General features: G+C 37.5%; 1 protein-coding gene across 1 annotated transcript in view; it reads right to left on the bottom strand.

Moving 5' to 3' along the window:
* The window catches only part of PRKAA2 (protein kinase AMP-activated catalytic subunit alpha 2), a 57,388-nt gene that overhangs the window by 8,418 nt on the left and 29,168 nt on the right, over positions 1-19,802 (bottom strand). Inside the window, exons 3-8 of the mRNA XM_037148516.2 lie at positions 11,605-11,698; positions 10,892-11,036; positions 9,322-9,409; positions 7,084-7,308; positions 2,442-2,946; positions 474-600 (exon numbers count right to left, since the gene is read on the bottom strand). Of these exons, the coding sequence (XP_037004411.1) occupies positions 474-600; positions 2,442-2,946; positions 7,084-7,308; positions 9,322-9,409; positions 10,892-11,036; positions 11,605-11,698 (1,184 nt within the window). The remainder of the gene's footprint in view (positions 1-473; positions 601-2,441; positions 2,947-7,083; positions 7,309-9,321; positions 9,410-10,891; positions 11,037-11,604; positions 11,699-19,802) is intronic.

Below are 19,802 nucleotides of genomic sequence, written 5' to 3'. Positions count from 1 at the left end.
ATCTGGTTCACCCAGGTTTAAGTCTTGGCACACACTACATATTTGGACGGGACCTCCTTCCCTGACTCCTTGGCTCCTGGTCGACCGTGGGCACCAAACTCTAACCTAAATCCCAAGCAGGATGAGAGAAGCTGATGAAGGGGGGAAGGTTAGATATTATATTGCTAACAGCAATAAAATATGAATGAAGAAATGTGACAAAGAACCTGACAACATCAGCCAATTTTAGGTAAAAATTGCTGCCTCGAATGACTTTCTGGGAGCAAGGAAGCACTTCTTTCGGAGAGACGCTGGACCGAGACATGACATGTGTCTTTGATCCTTTCATTTCACTTACATTTTGACTGGATCTCAATTACGTAAAAACCAGTATAAAAGACGTACCCACCATGCTTCTGAAAGTGATTTTAACATCTTGTCAACTACTGCCAAGTTTTACCTTCTCAGATCTCATGCCTACATAGCTTCCTTACCATCAATGCTTTTAAAGTCCAAGAGATAGCTTCTGTTGTCAACCAGGTAGAGCTGTAAGCTCATTTTCACATAATTGCCAGTCACTGGATTTTTTCTCCTTACACGAAGATGGTATGCATTCACTACCTAAAATGAGAACTCTTTGTTAAGGAAAATTGTTAAAAATAACAAACTATAAAATCTCTCTGTTATTATTTCAGACTACCAAAACAAATCATTGATAGAGGTAGAACAGGGAAGACATTCCTGAAGGATTCTTTTTTTATATTACATGGTAATTTAGTTTTTTTTTTTAATCCTCACATGAGGATATTTTTTCATTACTTTCAGAGAGAGGAAGGGAAAAACAGAAACATCGATGAGAGAGAGAAGCATTGACTGGTTGCCTCTTATATGCGCTCAGACCAGGGATCAAACTTACAACCTAGGCATGTGCCCTGACCAGGAATTGAACCCATGACCTTTCGGTTATGAGATGATGCTGCAATCAAGCAACACTGGCCAGGGAGTAATTTAGTCTTTTTAATCCCCATAACATTGCTGTTTGTGTACAGCAGTTACAATTAAAGGGAACTCAGAGATTATGTAGAGTGCAGCGTTCATTCTGGATATGCTTCACTCCAAAACATAAATAGTAATTTTGGTTGCACAGATTCAACCTGAACAATTTTACCCATGAATACAGAGTAAAAGAAGTAAAGGGTAACTAACATGTTACAGGTCTGCACCAGGCACCGTAATGGGTACTGTCACAAAATTCAAGTATCACAAGAAATACTACGAGAAAGCTATTACCTGCCTTTTGAAGATGACTGCAGCTCAGATAAAGAAGATTCTGGGTTTGCAAAACCATCTACCAAATTAGCTACGAAAACTTTTCAGTAAGGATTTTAAACACATTAACATCTGTTTAACTAAATAATAACTACTTCAGAAAAGAGAAATATGAGTTTTAAATGGGTTTAGGTAAGCCCTAGCTAGGGAGCTCAGTGGGTAAAGCCAATACACCAAGGTTGCAGGTTTGACCTCCAATCAGAGCACATACAAGAGTCAACCAATGAATGCATAAGTAAGTGGAATATCAAATCAATCAGTAACCTCTCTTCCCTCCAAAAATAAATAAATAAATAAATGGGTTTAAAGAAATACTTTATTTATGCATCTCATGTACAAAAAAAATGAAATGAAAATGACTGATTTATTTCAAACATGTCAGGTGACTATTTACATGGTATGTTTGAATGTTTTCTTCTACCTTTAAAAATGCATTCACAGTCCTCAAGAAAGAACAAGAGTTCAAGGGATACTGAAATAAAAAAAGTGCTCCCCTCTACCAAAAATAAATGCAACTGCAATGAATTTGAGCACATATTTTTTTTTAAAAAGTAGAATGTGGGCTGAGAGTAAGAAAAATGTACCATACTTAAGGATTGAAAGCACCAGCCAAAAAAGAGAGGCTTCCTCAACTTAGAGAAAAGTGTTTGCTGCCTGAATAAATATATACTGATGGTATAACTGGTATTGCCCACTAGCTGCCACTACTAATGGCAAAAAGAAAAACACCACTTAGAACAAGAAAAGGAAAAGGAAAAACATACTATCTTTAAAGATGCTTGACTTTTTTTATTGCTATAATGAATGCTGAAACAGGTAGACTTTTCCTCAGGTGATTTTGAGTTGATTACTTTTTGTTTCTTTGGCAAAAATGCTTTTTCATAATTCAAAAATATGTAGGTCCCCAACAACATTCTTTCTTCCTTGAACAAGTTAGTTTTGTTTTGAATGCAAATGGTATATTATTGCAAATAATGGCACTTATAGCCAGGATCATTAAGACCACTAAATTTGTATCTGAATCAAAAACAACTTTTAGACCTCAGTACTCAGCAGCTCAGAGCAGCTTATAGAACAACAACTATATATATATATATAGCTTCTACAAATGATCTTAATATATAATTTCCTACCTTCCATTCAAAATCCAGCTGCTTCATAGCTCGGTAAACTTCAGCCATAATGTCATACGGTTTGCTTTGACTTCGGATTCCAAGATGCCATTTGGCTTTCTTCACAGCTAAAGATTTGGGCTTGGTTGTATTCAGTGCATCCAATGGACACCTTGCTTTAGGGCTGTCTGCTATGAGAGGCGGCATTCGTTCTGGATGAGGTTTCAGGCCTGGGGGAACAGGCAGGGCACTATCCTCCATGAAAGAACCAGTGGGGGGACTAGAGGCGAGGTAGAACTCACTGGCTTGGTTCATTATTCTTCGATTGTCAATGATAAGATGATAAGCCACTGCAAGCTGGTCTTGTGGGTCACCACTATATAAACTGTTCATTACTTCTGATTCTGTACACTCAAATTTTTCACACACTTCTTTCACAGCTTCATCATCAATGACATTAGCATCATAGGAGGGGTCTTCAGGAAATAAGTAACTAGGTAAATCTTGTTTAAACCATTCATGCTCTCTAGGAAAAAATATCACAATACACTATTGTAAGAACATGCTTTGGCAAGTCCCAAGTAATTTAGACATGGAGCAATTCAACATAACACAGTCAGAAAGACCCGTTCTCTGGTCACTTTTGTTGACCCTTATCGGTGGATAACTGTGGTCATTCAGACTTGAGTACTTGGCTGACATTTTCTCAAAAATAAACAAAATGAGACTGTCAGTGTGAAGGAGACAACTGGAAGTATTCGATGCCAATGATAAAATCCAAATTTTCAAGCAAAATTTTAGAATTTTGTGTCTGTCTCCATAAGCTGAAAAACTGCCCAGCATTTAAAGACTCTTCTAATAACTCTGTAGTGATAATAATATGATTTTTGATGTTGTACAATAAAATGCATCACCATTTGGAAAATCCCTACAACTCAATAACCCAGTATTTTCCAAATGACCAATGCATGATGTCACAGAATTATACTTGGCCACAGATGCACTCAAAATGCAAAACAGACCTATAGGTTTCAATATCGTAAAGTACAATAGCTAATTAACACATTTTCTGATTTGATGATGTAGCTAAAATGTTAAGCTTTGGTTTTAAAGAAAAATACCTACAATTACCTGGAGTTATTAAAATGGTCTCTTTCCCAACCCCTTACACAAGTGAGGTCAGATTAAGTTCACAGACTGTAACTCACCCAACAGGCTGCAGCAGCCTGGATGGAGGAGTAGATACAGGGACCCAGCTGCTGCCTTCGATTGAGGCAAACAAGAAGAGGGTTTTAAAAGTGTAAATAATGCCATTGTCATCATCATTATTTTTTGTTTTGGGAAATAAGGTTATTTTTCAAAGACGATGTTATTTAGCTTAACATATATAGGTTTATTATTTTTAAGTAATTTTTAAATTTCTCATTTTTAATTTCGAATATGGTAAATATTGATAAATACACCTGCGTTAAAAAGAAAAACCAGCAACTCTTTGGAGATCTCAACTTTAAGAGGGTGCAGGGGCACTAAACCAAAAAATTTGACGGTCTCCCAAATCTTATTTTCTCACAGTCGGGGCCTTTGTATGTGATGTTACTATTGCTACCCTAGGATCCCCCATCCCCTCTTATCTAACATGTACTAGTCCTTCAAGATTGTGTACGCATTCCTACATGGAGGAGTGGGGCACTCCCTGAAGTTAAATTCACATCAACATGTATTGTCACTGGCTACCTTCTATTGACTGATTGATTCATTCATGCATAGTTACTAAGGACATTCAATGGAAAAAGACACCCTCCTTCACCTCATAGAGATTACATTCTAGCCAGATGAAGATTAAACAAATGCTCACAAAAATAAGTATAGAGTTACAAATGCACAAACATGAAAATCACATGTTAAGATTCTGAGTGAAAAACACAAGGTAAAATGAGAAAATATAATTCAGAATGGGAGGCAAATGATTAGAGAAGCCACTCTGAGTAATATTTAAGCTGATATCAGAATGATTAGAAGTCACTTAAGCAAAAGAATTGAGGAACAGGTACTCCCTGCAAAAGTAATCTATACAAAGACTCTGAGACAAGAGGTTGCCAAGTTCAAGGAACTGAACACAAACCACTATCATGAGAGAATAATGAGTTACAGTTTGGAGTGGCAAAAGATATCAGAGAGTTCTGATAGCTGCAGGCTATAAAAAGGTTTGGGGATTTGGATCTATGATTAAGGAAAATACTGAAAGATGTTAAAGAGAAAGGGGCGACAGGATGTACTTTGCATTCTGTCAATGTTTTTCTGCTTGTGACACAGAAATTCAATGGAAAGATAAATTCAGTGATGATGGAAGGGATGCAGTGAGTGCAACGGTCCCAGTGGGAGGTGCCAGGGCCCCAGGCTCCAACGCCAACACGCAAAGACAAACTTCTGCAGCTTCTAGTGGGTCTTCCTCCAGTGACCTCACACCTTGTCACAGGTGTGATTTTCCTTAACCTCCCCCCTGACCTCAGAACTCCTTGAAACAGGGACCGTGTCATATTTAGCTGTACTCCGAGACCCACAAGAGAGCAAATGCTCCAAAATGCAGAATAAAGAAACGAAGACACACGTGACACATAAGGACAAAAATGAATTCAGCGATGCAAGTCATTTGGTATATCAAGATAATAATAAGCATCTAACAAATGTTAAGTAATAAAAATGGCTGATAGGATTTTTTCAGAAGAAGTAACAGAAGATAGAAAGTTACATTAACTAAATCAGGCACCAGTGTCATGTCTGTACACAAAGTCAACAAGAACTACCTACTGAGAGTCAATGCGACAAAACATGTCAGGCATCCAGCAAAATATCTCGTGTGCAACAATTATTCAATAATTACTAGTTCTTTCCCTGTGAACTGTATTTTATTGAATCAAAAATTCCCAAACATGAAAAACTGAATTCAGATAAATAAAAAATGATGAAAACTACTATTTCAAGTTATTCTATTAAGTGCAGAAATGAACGCCACTTCTATACCACCTGCATCCTAGTACACTTCTACTTACATTTTTTATTCTAAAGCATGTAGGTATACAAACATCTGTTTTAAAATAACAGAATCAATACTTTGCTCTTCTAAATGTGCTGATACAAACAGATACAAGTATATATATCAGCATATCTAATTTCCTTTGTAAAGAAAAGCCAACTAAATGAACTATATATTCTAAAGAACTGTGAACACAAAAGGTTTTTCCCCCAACTAAGTGCATTTCCATAACTAAGCCTGGTGCTAATTTACAATGTCCCACGTTTATGCACAAGGCCTGGAACACTGAGGAAAGGCTGGGGGGAGAAAACAGCACCGAATATAAAAGGGATCGGCCCTAGCTTTCGGTCACATGAACAACCACCTCGGCCATCATTTAAATATTCCAAGAGTCCCAGGTCTTTAAACAGTCACTCTGGCTTATGAAGAGAAAGAATATTCTGGAAAGATGTCAAAAGAATGTGTTTGTAAAAGCAAATACCTGATAAAATGCGAGGTAAGAAGGACGACACCTCTAAGGAACGTGACATGAGAAGTAAAAGTAGAAGCAATGAGTCATCCTGGCTCGTGCGGACGACATCAAAGTCACGCCCACAGTAACACGGCAACCGCACTTCCCAAAGTGTCTCACATGACGAGAAATCCTTCGCGGCAAACCCACTAGCAGCTATTTTTGGATTCAAAATGTTAGCAGAACTTTTATTCTTTATTTCACTGACCATGTGTAAAATACATAAATCTCACCCGGTTTTCCTATCTGAAATTTATCCAAACACTTCCTGGGCATACACTGTACCCAGGCCTTCCAGCAGTGCAGGTACAAAGACGATGAAGACTCGCTCTACCCTCACTTAGTTACAATTTAAGGGCAAGAAAGACACACTGGCAAATATGGACAAACAAGATGGATCTGAAAGAATAAAAAACATGAACAAAATATGGAGATCACAGATGTGGAAGCAACTAACACTGCCTAGGAAACCAAAAGTGGTTTCACAAGGGAGGCGATTCGTGAGCAGGCAGGGAGTCCAGCCGTTTGGCACCTCTGGGCCACACTGAAGAGGAGTTATCTTGGGCCACACATTAAATACACTGCAATAGGCAGTCACACACCAAAAAAAAAAACCCTCAATGTTTTAAGTAGATTTATGATTTTGTGTTGGACCACGTTCATCTTCATCTTGAGTAGCCGGTGGCCTGCAGGCCACAGGTTGGACACCCCTGATCAAAGGATGAATAGAAATCAAGTAAAAAAAAAAAAAACGGCAGAAAAGGCATCAGAAGTGAAAGGAATCATTAACAAAGACAGGAAGGCATCAAATATGTTGGAGAAACAAGGAAAAGCTCAACGTGGCTGAAGCCCCGGTAAAGGCATGTAGGAAATGAGATTTCAGAAGAAGTAAGTAGAGCCTTGTTATGAAGGACCTTGTATGTGTTGCTACCTAAACTACAAAGTTTGGGAAACAATCTGAAATATTTAAAGATGAGTGACATGATCACGTTTGCCTATTATGGGAAGTAAATTTTGTGTAAAGTGTTATAGGGCCCAGAATAAGGAAGGCATTCAATTACTGATACTATCATTAATGCCAGAATATGTACATAATAGTAGCAAAATAAAAGAGTCACCTTATGTCTTTGATAGTTGCTCGTTTCAGGGGGTCAACCTGCAGCATATGCATCAGGAGAGTGGCGACAGAACGATTCAGATATTCTGGGATATAGAAAACACCCCCCCGGATCTTCTTGAATAACGTGGGCACGTGCTCATCATCGAACGGGAGGGTGCCACAAAGAAGAGCATACAGGATAACGCCGCAGCTCCAGATATCAACTTCAGGGCCTGCATACAATCTAAGGAGAACGGGGACACACAACCTGAAATGCGGGGTCACCTCACCTACACATTCCCCTCTTCTACACATACACAGTGCGGACTGGGTACATTTTGCTTTCAAAGTCTTTTATTTTTCTTTCAAATATTCATCTGAGGACATGCTTATTGATTTTAGAGAAAGGAGAAAGGGAGGGAGGGAAGGAGAAAGAGAGAGAAACATTGATGTGAGAGAGATACATTGATCGGCTGCCTCTCGTATGCAACCCTACCAGGGACTGAACCCTCAACAAAGGCATGTTCCCTGACCAGGAATCAAACCAATGACCTTTCAGATTTACGGGATGATGCTCCAACCAAATGAACCACACAGCCAGAGTAATTTCAAGGTCTTTAATGAACTCCGCAGTCACTCTCTAACACTCAATGGTTGTTCCCCAGGGAGAATAAATAATTGTTTCTAAACAATTATTATTCAAGTTTTCCAAGAGAAAATTGTATTTTTATTTTTTTTGGCATAAATTCATTTCCGTGAACTTATTCACTGACTAAGTAAAAAAACATAAAACTTCTGCCCTAGCCAGTGTGGAGTGTCGTCCCGTAAACCAAGTGTGGGGGATTTGATTCCCAGGTCCCAGGCTGGGGAGCTCACGGGGGCAAGCGAGTGATGTTTCTCTCCCACATCCATGTTTCTTTCTCTCTCAAACATATATATAAAACTTACTGTGGCTGATTTTTTATTGAAACATCAAATTAGATGACCATAAACTTGAAAAATAACAATAAAAAACAATACTATAGTATATACAGGCTAAATCATTTTTTACTCAACTATTACAAGAAAGGATATGTATATGTAATAGAATTTCATCCCTGTACACTTATTTAAAAAAAATATCTGAAGTAGTAAAGTAGCCAATGAGTCCTATGGCAACGTCTTTGACAGTATTTATCCTGTATCACATTACCCTGAGTACTTGTTACTTTCTTTCCAATCACTTGATAGATAGCTCAGGGGACTAAAATTAGCTTTGCTCCTGAAAACCTATGCCTAGGTTATACTTTTTTCTATATACAATATTAAAATTCCCAACAGCACATTACCAAACTCAAACCTGGGTCTGAGGTAACAAAGTAAATCTCTACAATTTCAATTAAAAGAATATAATCCATTTTGATCAAAATTGCTGTCCATCATTTACATGGTTGCATTGTCCAAACTCCTATACCTGCTACTTGTGATAGTATCTTTCCTATCTTTTCTCTTATAGAATTCTGTCAACTTTTAAAAAGATTATACTTACTTACTGTGACAGAGAGGGGAAAGGAGAAAGAGAGGGAGAGAAAGATCCATGTGTGGTTATCTTTCATACACTCCCTATTAGGGACCTGCAACCCAGGCATGTGCCCTGACTGGGAATCAAACCAGTGACCCTTTGGTTCGCAGGCTGGCACTCAATCCACTGAGCCACACCAGTCAGGGCAGAATTCTGTTAGCTTTTAAAATCAGACATTGGTCTCTATAGAGGACTTGGGTTTATGATTGCAATCTGTAGAAACATTTTAAGAATGTACCAATGAGAAAATTACATGTAATTTTAAAATTATAAAATCTCCACCTGTGCACAGTTGAAATCAAAAAAATGACATAACTGTCCTCCCCAAACCTCATCCTTCCAAAAACAAAATGTAAAATACTCTATATACTTTATAAAAGGATTTGTAAAATATCACGAAAGGATCAAATCTCACTAGCTTAACTTTAGCAAATGATTATCTACACTTTTTTAAAAATGAAAGTATTAACATTTATCTCAGTCATTTTAATAGAAAATTTCCTTAAATATATTCATAACAAAATTAAATGTTTAAAATATGTTTAATATCAATATCTTTTCAACAATAAAAAAATAAAGGCACATTTTGTTTCTACTGTGTTAAAAATCTTACCTTGTAAAGAGAATATATAATTAAGTCTCATCAGAATGAACAAAAGATTACAAAAAGCTTACTCTTCACTGATATATTATTACCTGCCTGAGATTACTTCAGGTGCCGCATAATTTGGAGATCCACAACTAGTGCGCAGAAATTCACCGTCTGACATCATATTAGATAAACCTGGAAACGAGAGTAATGTTTACCTGGCGCTAGGTACTTCCCAAAGTAGACACTGGTAAGTGCATGAGGAAAAAAAAATGCCGAGTCTTTAATGCTCCAGACATATGTTTTAATGAATAAAAAAAGCAGTGGAAAGCATTGGTCACACTAGAAAAAGACCATTTCAAAGTGCTGCTACACTATGACAAAACAACTAAAATTTCACACATGCGATTGAAATGGAATTCCTCTTCTAAATAAAAATGCTGATTTGCTTCACAAATATAAGGCTATCCTAAACTATACAAACTTTTCCAAACATAAATGCAATGAAATATTATTTACCCACTTCTACAGTTGAGAGAATAAAGACTATTACTTTTTATGCTATGCTTTCAAAAGCCTTTTTGAAAAACAGCTCCATTTTTTTTAGCAATTAAACAGGCTCCAATTTGTAAGCTACATTCCAAAAGTTTATAACTTGGAAAGCTTTAATTTAACATAAAAAAATAATCGATTGAACCAAATATCTAGTTGAACTATAGTACTAAATGAGTTCTGCAATTTAGAGAAGAGAAATAGGAAAACTAGTTTCCTGGCTTACAGATTAAAGTATTAACAAAAGTTTTTAAATACGCAAAGCTGAAGTAATGGCACGCTTCCATCTCTTTCTACAATCTCTTACTTCCCAATCCTTCCCCCAAAACACCCTATTACGGGACCCTGTCCACGTATGTTTACCCCAGAAAGTGTATGGTGCATAAAAACTGTATGATGCATAAAAATTACATTTTGGCCTTTATTTTAATCCTGACAAAAACTCCAACTTTTTTACCAAATGGTAGATGTTACCCTGAGATCCACTGACACCACCCCCATTGATTCACAGGACTCTAAAGCTCCAAAACTGCATGCAAACTTTCACGTACTTCTGTCTAAGTGCACTTATCAAAGAGAGTGCCCTCAATTTCAACCGAGTTCGTGACCCCCACATAAAACAGTGAAGCTTCATTTCCTTCAGAAGAAACACAGATTGAATGGGTTTACTTTGACAACTACCTAGCCCTGTAACTTCTCTGGAAGTATCTGTTGCATTTTTAATTTTTATTCTTTTTCTTTCTTTTTATTGAATTTATTGAGATGACACTGGTTAATAAAATTATACAGGTTTCAGGTGTACAGTTCTAATACATCATCTGTATATTACATTGCATGCTCATCGCCCAGAGTCATCCCCATTTATGCCCCCTTTACCTCTCCTACCTCCCCCACCCCCTGCCCCTCTGGTAATCACCACACTGCTGTCTGTGTCCGCAAAGGGTTTTTTTTTAAAGCATGTTTAAATAAACAGAACCAGCAAATGAGAAGACTGTGCAACTAATCCCTTTTCATGGAACAGGATTTACAAGGCTGAAATGGAAAGTTCTTAGTTCTGTAAGAATTGTTATTGACACACTTTTGAAAGGCAGCTAGTACATTTCTGCACAGCTCTGAGTAACATACCAAAATCAGCAATCTTGGCATTCATGTGGGCATCCAGCAGCACGTTCTCCGGTTTCAGGTCCCGGTGAACGACCATGTGCCTATGACAGTAATCCACACCAGACAGGATCTGCTGAAAGAGCCGCCTGGCCTCCATCTCTTCCACCTATCAATGTAAAACAAGCTGCACTAAAAATATTTGGGACATCGACACAGCAAGAGCTTCAGTTTCAAAATCAGCCTAAATATAACTGAGTAAGCTCATTAGATTGTGGTAGAATTTTCAGCAAATCAAACCAAAAGCTTGCATTTAAAGCTCAACATGTCAATCAACAGGTTTTTCTTGGCTGCTAGGCAGCAATATTTATTTAATTTTCAATTAATATTACTAAATGTGCACAAGTCTTGGGGAATCCACAAAAAAAAACAACCCAAAATAGAACTTACATGAAAAGGGCTAAGAAAGAAAATAACTGAGGCTCCAGTACAATGTCAGGGAACAGATGTTTCATTTTGAAAAGTGCAGGAATCATGTCAGCGATTAAGTGGAACTGACTCCCTGAAATCAGTATTTCAGAATCTACTTTTTAAGAAAGAAACTATGTCTAATAGCCTATATGTTTAGTTGGGCATTATGACCGAAGCAACCCCAACTTTACAAATATGTTTGTGGTTTGCTATTTCCCACTACTTCCCTCTTTTTTGGCTTAGGAATTTTAGACAGTGTTACTCACCCGTCCGTGTTTACAGATGTAGTCAAATAATTCACCTCCAGATACGTATTCCATTACCATAAAAAAATCTGTTGGAGTGCTGATCACCTGGTATCTTTTTTGTAAATAAGAAAGAATTAATTTAAAAAATATTACTGTAGCCCAAATCAACCTTTATATCTATTCTTGCTACAACTTCAAATTCCAGTATTTTACAATATATTAAAATGGCAACAAATTTACCTTACCAAAATGATCAGAGACCTATAAACACACAGCTTAACAAAATTCAACTACTTTCTGAGGCCTATATAGACTTTTCTCCAGCTTCTTCCTTTTATGTTTACAGGTATATTTAAATTCCTTCAACAACTAAGTTAAGCATTGATTTTCCACTTAAATAAAAACTTGCTTATAGCATATCGAGATTAGGTATAATATATATTTAAACATGAATAAAAAGTATTCTTGGAAAGGTTAAATGATACCACAGGGATACAATTAACAAATTCCAGAAAGTAGACAAATTATTTGACCATTTACTCCACAAGTAAATCACAAGAAAAAAAAAGACAGGGAAAGCTATAGATTTAAATTCAAGAGACAGACTAAGCGTTTACACTGCATACACTTGTTTTGATTCACTCAAACAAACCAACTTTAAAAACCATTTATGAACAATCAAGAATGTCTTGTCCTGGCCAGGTAGCTCCTTTGATTAGAACATTGTCCCAACATGCAAGGTTGCAGGTTCGATCCCCAGTCAGGGCACATACAGGAATCAACCAAGGAATGCATAAATAAGTGGAACAACAAATCAATGTTTCTGTCTGTCTCCTTCTTCTCCCTTGCTAAAATTAACTTAAAAAAAAAGACATGTTTAAAGAAAAAGTCTGAATACAGACTGGGTAATATTAACTTTTAGCTGTTATAATAAACTGTGCTTAAGTTACAAAAATGTTAAAAAATTGTCTTTATTTCCCAGAGTAGATACTAAAAAATTTGCAGGCTAAAAACATAATATTTGGAATTTGCTTCAAAATAATCTCGGATGGGAGAAGTGGAAGGAAGTGAATAAAACAATCCACCGAAACCGTTGAAGCTGAATGGAAGATGAGGCTTCCACACTTTACCTTGTATATATTTTAAAAATCTCACAATAAAAATTAAATAGATGTATTAAAATTAATTAATTTATCTATTGGCATTGAAAACTAGGCACATTAAAAAATAGCAAAGACCCTGACAGAAAACTCAAACAACTAAAATATAAAAAAAGAACCACAGCTTCATGTGACAATATAAACGTTTTCTGAAAAATTACAACTTCCCCCATGAGCAAAAACAAAAGATCTGAACAAGTTAAATATAACGATTAATGTTTTAACTGAAGGTTGCATTTAATACCTACAAATGAACAATTGTTCTACTTTTTAAAGTAGGTTTGCTTTGTTTATAAACGATTATCTATAATCTGGTTGATGGTGAGCAACATCTAATTTACACTAAGTTACTATCTAAGGCCACTAAGTATAGTTGTGTAGTTTTTGCATGGCTTAAAGGCAGCCAGGTAAGAGCTGAAAAGTGGTCCAGATGCCACCCTTCAAGCAGTACAGCTTGACACAGGGTGTGTCAGAAGCAGGGGAACCTCTTGGTAATAAGTCCACCCAGATGGGGCACCTTTTATTAAAGTGCACAAAGTCAAATACTATTCTCTATTAAAGGGGGGGGTGGCTGGGAAGTTCATGATATAACTACATACTATACATTAAGAGAAGACACATCACATGCAAACACTTGAAAAAGTAACATATTAAAGCTATGGTACTGCAAATGATAGATTTTCACAATAAATATTTCTAATAGCAATTTCTAACAGTAAGCAGTCACTGATATGAAAAATGACAAGGCACCCCCACTTCACATAAAATAAACTAGTATTACTGAGGAATAATGTTGAGACTATTTCAAATGAGGTATGGAAAGGGAATTTTACTGAAAACTCTAGAAGCCATCCTAAAAACCAACTATAAATATAGCCACAGTAACAAGCACTAAACTCTCATTGAATAAAATGGATAGTGTGAAGCAGAAGCACCTATGTCTCCTTGCTATAAATAAGCTGATTTATTAACAGAATTCTCAGCCACTTTTCTGCTCTGTCCATCTCGAAGGCATGAGAGAAAAGAAGGGATGAGATGCTACTGCAGTCAGCTACTGATTCCTCCGTGTACATCACAGGTCTTCAACAGATACTTTTAGATTTAACTATTTCGAGAAATCCCTCTCTCTACAGTAGCCACTGTCCACAGCGAAGGCCAGTCGAGAGTAATGAAGCCCACAGCTAACATTACTGAGCACTTAATGGTCACACTTCATGTTCACTCAGTACCTACTCACTTCTATGACACTCAGTGAGGTCAATAGCTCCTCCCTGTACCTGTGGAGACCACAATCTATGCAAAGATGGGTATTAAGCAAGCATTCTTCTCAAAACATGAATCCATTCTTCAGTAGATTCCTAATTAGAAATCCTCTAGGGTTTCCCATCCCTCCCAGGTCCTGAATTAATCAGGCCTCTGCCTGTCTCTACACTTTGGTGTTGCCTGTGATTCCCGTCGCTACCGCACATTATTCCTTTGATTTACAGTCGCGCTGGACTTCCTGCCGCCACAGCCGCACCTGCTTCTGCTAACCTAAACCTTATACCACGACCTGCAGATACTCCCCCTTGAACTGGTTACGAGTTATCCTTTAGAGCTCCGCTTAAAAGTCCCTTTTGAAATCTAGATTGAGTCCTTTTTGCCCTCACAGAAACAACTCACTTAGCTTCAGAGTATGCACCTCAATTTTTAATTACACATTTACTAGGATGATGATTAGATTAATAAATGAGTACACACCCAGCAAAGTATCTGTCACAAAGTAGCTATTTAAATAAATATATGAATTAGCACCTTAATCTGAGACTGAATAATCTGAAAAATTACAGTAAAATTACCACAAAACCTTAAGTAATAAAGTTTCAGTTAACTAGATAAGGTAGAGATAAAGGGAAACATGCTTTTTTAAAAAGAAAAGGTCCTAAGAAAACAGCTTTATTTCAAAGATTTTGTGGAAAAAACAAATTCTGGGATATGTTCTAAGTCTGGCCAGAGTAGGCCCAATCTTCTGTGCCCTCTAAACTAATTCACCACAGAAGTGTTATAAGAAATTCAGTCATGAATCAATAATACGATAGAAAAGAAAACTAATGTGCTTTAGCACATTTTTTTAGAAATGCTATCTCTAACTAAGAAAAAAAAATCAAACATCCAGAAAAACCTGAAGCATTCCCCAGGTAGCCAAGTAATGTGGGCACATTTCTGGCAATAGCCACTTAATAACATACAAAACTCAAACAAAAAACTTTATCTAAAGTTAGACAAAAATCAACATTCATGAGTATACCTTTTTGATGGTTATAGCTATAGAGATTTTTAAATATTCTTTATATAGCAATATACACAAAATACTTTAATTAGAACTCAGAAAAAAATAATCATCCTTGGCCCATGGCACTTATTTTTGATTAGTCCACAAATGTTCTGTTTTTATTATTTTAATAATATAAGTCTGTACAAAACCATCACCCAAACAAAGCACCAGGACCTTTGCAATACCTTCCATCTAACCTAAGGGTGTCAAACTCATTTTCACTGGGGACCATATCAGCCTGCGGTTGCCTTCCAAGGGCCGAATGTAATTTTAGAGCCATATAAATGTAACTACTCGTTAACAGCTAAGCAAGAGCTTGACGCTGTCACTGCCGCTGCCACCGGGTAGAAACAAGGTGGGGACCTGATAAAACAAGGTGGAGGGTGGGATTCGGCCTTGTGTTTGCCACCTGTGGTTTAACCACACAGCAGTCACCCTCCCATACCAGTGCCGGTGCTCACCCAACGGAGCCATCATCCTGAAACCCCGTTCATCCTTCTCTTGTTCTCTTTTATAATGTTATTTATGTATCTACAAACGTGTGTTTGTGTATCACTCTTTCTTTCATAGTGTTATTTATGTAACTACATATATGGGCATGTGTATCACCCTCCCTTCATATATATATAAAATATTATTCATATGTGCACCGTTATGTAATTTTTCTTAGCTTTAAAAAAGGCATCATTCTATGTATAATATTTGGGGACTTGTTTTATTGAGATTCATCCACATTGTTTTGTTTGCTATAGTCATACATGGCAAGATTTTCTCTTTGATCTATACCTGAGTGAAACTGCTAAGTCATAGTTGATATAAATGTTCAAGTGTAGGATGATGCCAACTGCTTTCCAAACAGATTTTAGAAACACTAAAATATTTAAGAGGCTGTAGATTTATATATTCTCCAGAAACCATACACATTTCTTATGAAATGTTTGCTTGTGCCTTCTGCCCATTTTTAATGGATTAATCATGCTTCTATTATTTATGTGTAACACAGAAATCTCTATTTTCTGTAACATTCTATAGTATAATTAGTATGTCCAGTTAAAGTTATTAACTTTATAAAAGTATATATTTTCAATCATCAGTACACACTGAATTTGGCTTTCATTTTCTCTATAAATAGGTCTGTATGTAGCTCTAATGGATAGTAACTTTAAAAAATATATGTACATACACAATAGTGTTATCATGCGTAAATTTAACATATTATGAAGGTACCAAACACTTAAACAGGTTTCTTGATTAGCTTATAATGCTTTTTGTTTTTATATTTTTATTGAATTAGGGTTCAATTACAATCCACACAATGCATTTGGTTGATATGTATCTCATGTTTCTTTTCATTTACAGACTGCTCCTCCATCTGATTTTTTCTTCTTGCCTTCTTGTGTTGAAGAAACCACTCACATCCTTGGTGATCTCATCCAGTCCTAGGGCTTTAAATATCTCAAATACCATCTACGTGGTGACGTCCGAGTCAGTCTCTAGTTTACATCTCTCCCCTTAACATCAGGCTCACATATTCAACAGTCTTATATGTCTACCTGGATGCCTAATAAGCACCTCAATTTCATAAAGTCAGAATCAAATTATTGATACTTCCCCTCGACACCTTAGCTCAAACTTCTCTCTCTTACCACCTTCTTTACTTCAGTTAATGGCAACTCCATTTCTTTTATTTGCCCAAGATAACCCTGGAGTCATCCCTGACTTCTCTCCTTTCATAATCTACATCTAGTCTGTCAGTGAATGCTGGTATCTCTACCTGGAAATTAGATCGAGAATTTACTTATTTCTCAATACCTTCCACGCAATGTTCTGTTCCAAGCCACCATCCCTTTTACCCAGAATACTGCAATTAACTCCTATCTGGTTTTTGTGCTTCAAGGGAAGTCAGATTATATCATACTTCTGATCAAAACTTTGCTGTGGCTTCCCATCTTAGAGTCAAAGCCAAAGTCTTTACAATGACTTACACAATCTGGCTCCCTTCTATGTCTCTGAAATCATCTCACGCCAATTCCCCCGAGACCACTCTGCTCCCTTGATCTCTGGCCTGTAGACATTTTTTTTTTCTCAGAGCCTTTGTATTCACTGTTCCCTCCCGCTGTTGTTTTCCTTCTTTGGGTTTCTGCCTGGCATATTCCCTCACCTCTACGCCAACATACATGGTGTTTAACTAGTATAGGGTGTATGGTCCATCTCCTCACTGCACTCCATAATAGCAGAAATTTTGTTTTCATGTTTTTGTTTAATTATATCCCCAATGCCTAAATGGTGCTATTTGCTGAACAAATGGATTAATAAGCTAACTTTCTGGCTTTATTTTCCTCCATTTCTTTACATATACTCTGTGCCTCAGCCAAACCAGACCACATGTTCCTAACACACCAAACTCTTTACAATTTCATTCTTCTGTCCTTGCCTGTCCTCCTAGAAGCACCGAGACCTTGATTGCATGCCATCTCTGTGTATGCGCTACAAGTGAGTATTAACACCTAACTGCTCCACTAGGTGCTAGGAAGATCAAGGTGACACTTGAAATCTCCCTTTAGATGTCTACTAACTTGGCCAAAACAGTGCTCTTAATGTTCACACATAACCCAGTGTGCCTCTCCTCCATTCTTCCTGTCTCAGAAAATGGCATTATCGTCACTACCTTTTGGGTTGGCCAAAAAGTCTGTTTAGTTTTTTTTCTGTAAAATAAAACACACATTTTTCATTTTCAGGAATAAACTTTATTGATTTGGGTATTGTGAGTATGTCAGCTATCTCCCCTGTGGTATAATGCTGATTTTTCTCAATTAATGTCTCCATCACTATCAACTTCAACTGGTCTACTTGACCGTGCGGCATTGTCCAGCGATAAATCTGCATGAAACTTCGCAAAATGCTTTTGACAAGTTCAATCAATCACAGCACCTTCTCCATATACTGCACAAATCTCTGTTTTCCCTTTCTTGAAATAATAAAACAAAATATGCCAAAAATGTTGCTTTTCTTCCATCTTCAATATTAAAATGGCTGCACAAAGAGTCACCAATTTTTAAAAGTTTTTTAAATGCACACAGATATGACAGTTGTCACAATACAATCTAACAAAACTGTTTCGAATGAAATTAGAGATAAGTAGGTGCTACTAGAACCATCTTACAGAAACAACCTAAGGAACTTTTTGGCCAACCCAATAGTTACTCAAGCCAAAATCCCAAATCCCAGTTGCTCACAGGGAAAAAAAGGGATTCCTTCCTTTCTTTTCCTCAGCAAATCATTAGTTCTACCTCCAAAATATGTATTGAATCCATCAATTCATTTTTATCTTGACCAGTGCTGTCAAACAGAACTTTATGCAGTGTCGGAAATCTTATATATTTTCACTGTCCAGTATAATAGCCCCTAGCCATATGTGGCTAATGAAGCACTTGAAAGGTGACTACTGACACAAGCAAACTAAATTTTTTATTTTAATTAATTTAAATGTATGCCACATGTGGGTGGTGACCACTGTATTAGGCAGCACAAATCTGGGCTATGATTTTGGTTAAAGCCACCATAATCTCTCAGCTGATCTACAGTAATAGCTTCCCAACTGGTCTCTCTGATTCCACTTCTGTCTTCATATCCATTCCACACACAGTCATATCATGTCACTCCCCCGACTCTCTGAAAGCTTCCCATTTAGAACAAATTCAAACCCCCTAGCAAGGCCTTCAAGATACTACAACATCTGGTCCATGTCTACTCTTTGATCTCATGAACCACCTTCTCTTCCCCTTGCTCACTCCACTCCCAACATAACAGAAATCTTTTTCCTACAACACTTAAAATTTGCTTCACCCCATTGAGGCTACTGCTCCCCTTGCTTTGTCAACACTGTCCCAGATGTTCAAACGGCTAGGTCTTTACCATCCTTTAGGTGTCAGCTCATACCTTACCTCCTCAGTGAGGCCTTCCCCACAACCTAACCTAGATTAGCACTTTCTCCCTTCCTAATTACACTCCAGACAGTACTGTGAATCCTGAAGACTAAGAAGGGCTCCTGGTGGCTACCTGGGCTGGGGGGGGGGGGGGGGGAAGAGCCTACCAGCCGTTTCTGCACAGGGACCTCTCATGCAAACTACAGTTCACTGGGAAGCTTCTGTGTGGCTACACTGCCTGCCTGCACTGTATGTCCACCATCTGAGCCAGCCCTTATAAAAGAGTTCTTGGAGTCCTATTTCAACCAATAGGACTGAGGCTTTCCCCATCCAATTGGAGGTACATACCTCTGAGAAATCAGAGTGGCTCTATCTGACCAATCAGGGTCCAGGGGAGGAAACTTCTGTCTATATAAGCTAGTTCCCCTCTTGCTGGTACAAAGCACTTTCCACCAAAGGCTGAAGACTGTTTCCCGAGCTGGGGCACTGCTGAGCTGTTCCACAGCAGAGCTGCTTTCATAACCATGCTGTATTACCATCGAGCTGTTGGCACTAAATAAAGTTTCTTCCTTCACCAGACCCCAAGCAGGCACTTAAATTGGCACCAGTGACCATCAGCTGACAGTTCCACGTTTCACTCTCTCCATAGTACTTATCACAACTTAATATTATTAATTTGTTTACTATCTTGAGCTGCTAGAAACCGCCAGAACATAAACTCTACAAGAGCAAAGCCCTCGTCTGTCTTTCACCATTATGTCCCCAATGCCTAAAACAATACCCATCAGACAGCGGATAGTCAATAAAATTCTGTTG

This window comes from Artibeus jamaicensis, unplaced genomic scaffold, assembly GCF_021234435.1.
Source record: "Artibeus jamaicensis isolate MK-2021 breed Jamaican fruit bat unplaced genomic scaffold, CSHL_Jam_final scaffold_1019, whole genome shotgun sequence".
Lineage (NCBI taxonomy): Eukaryota > Metazoa > Chordata > Mammalia > Chiroptera > Phyllostomidae > Artibeus > Artibeus jamaicensis.
This window is presented reverse-complemented; position numbering and strand designations above follow the sequence as displayed.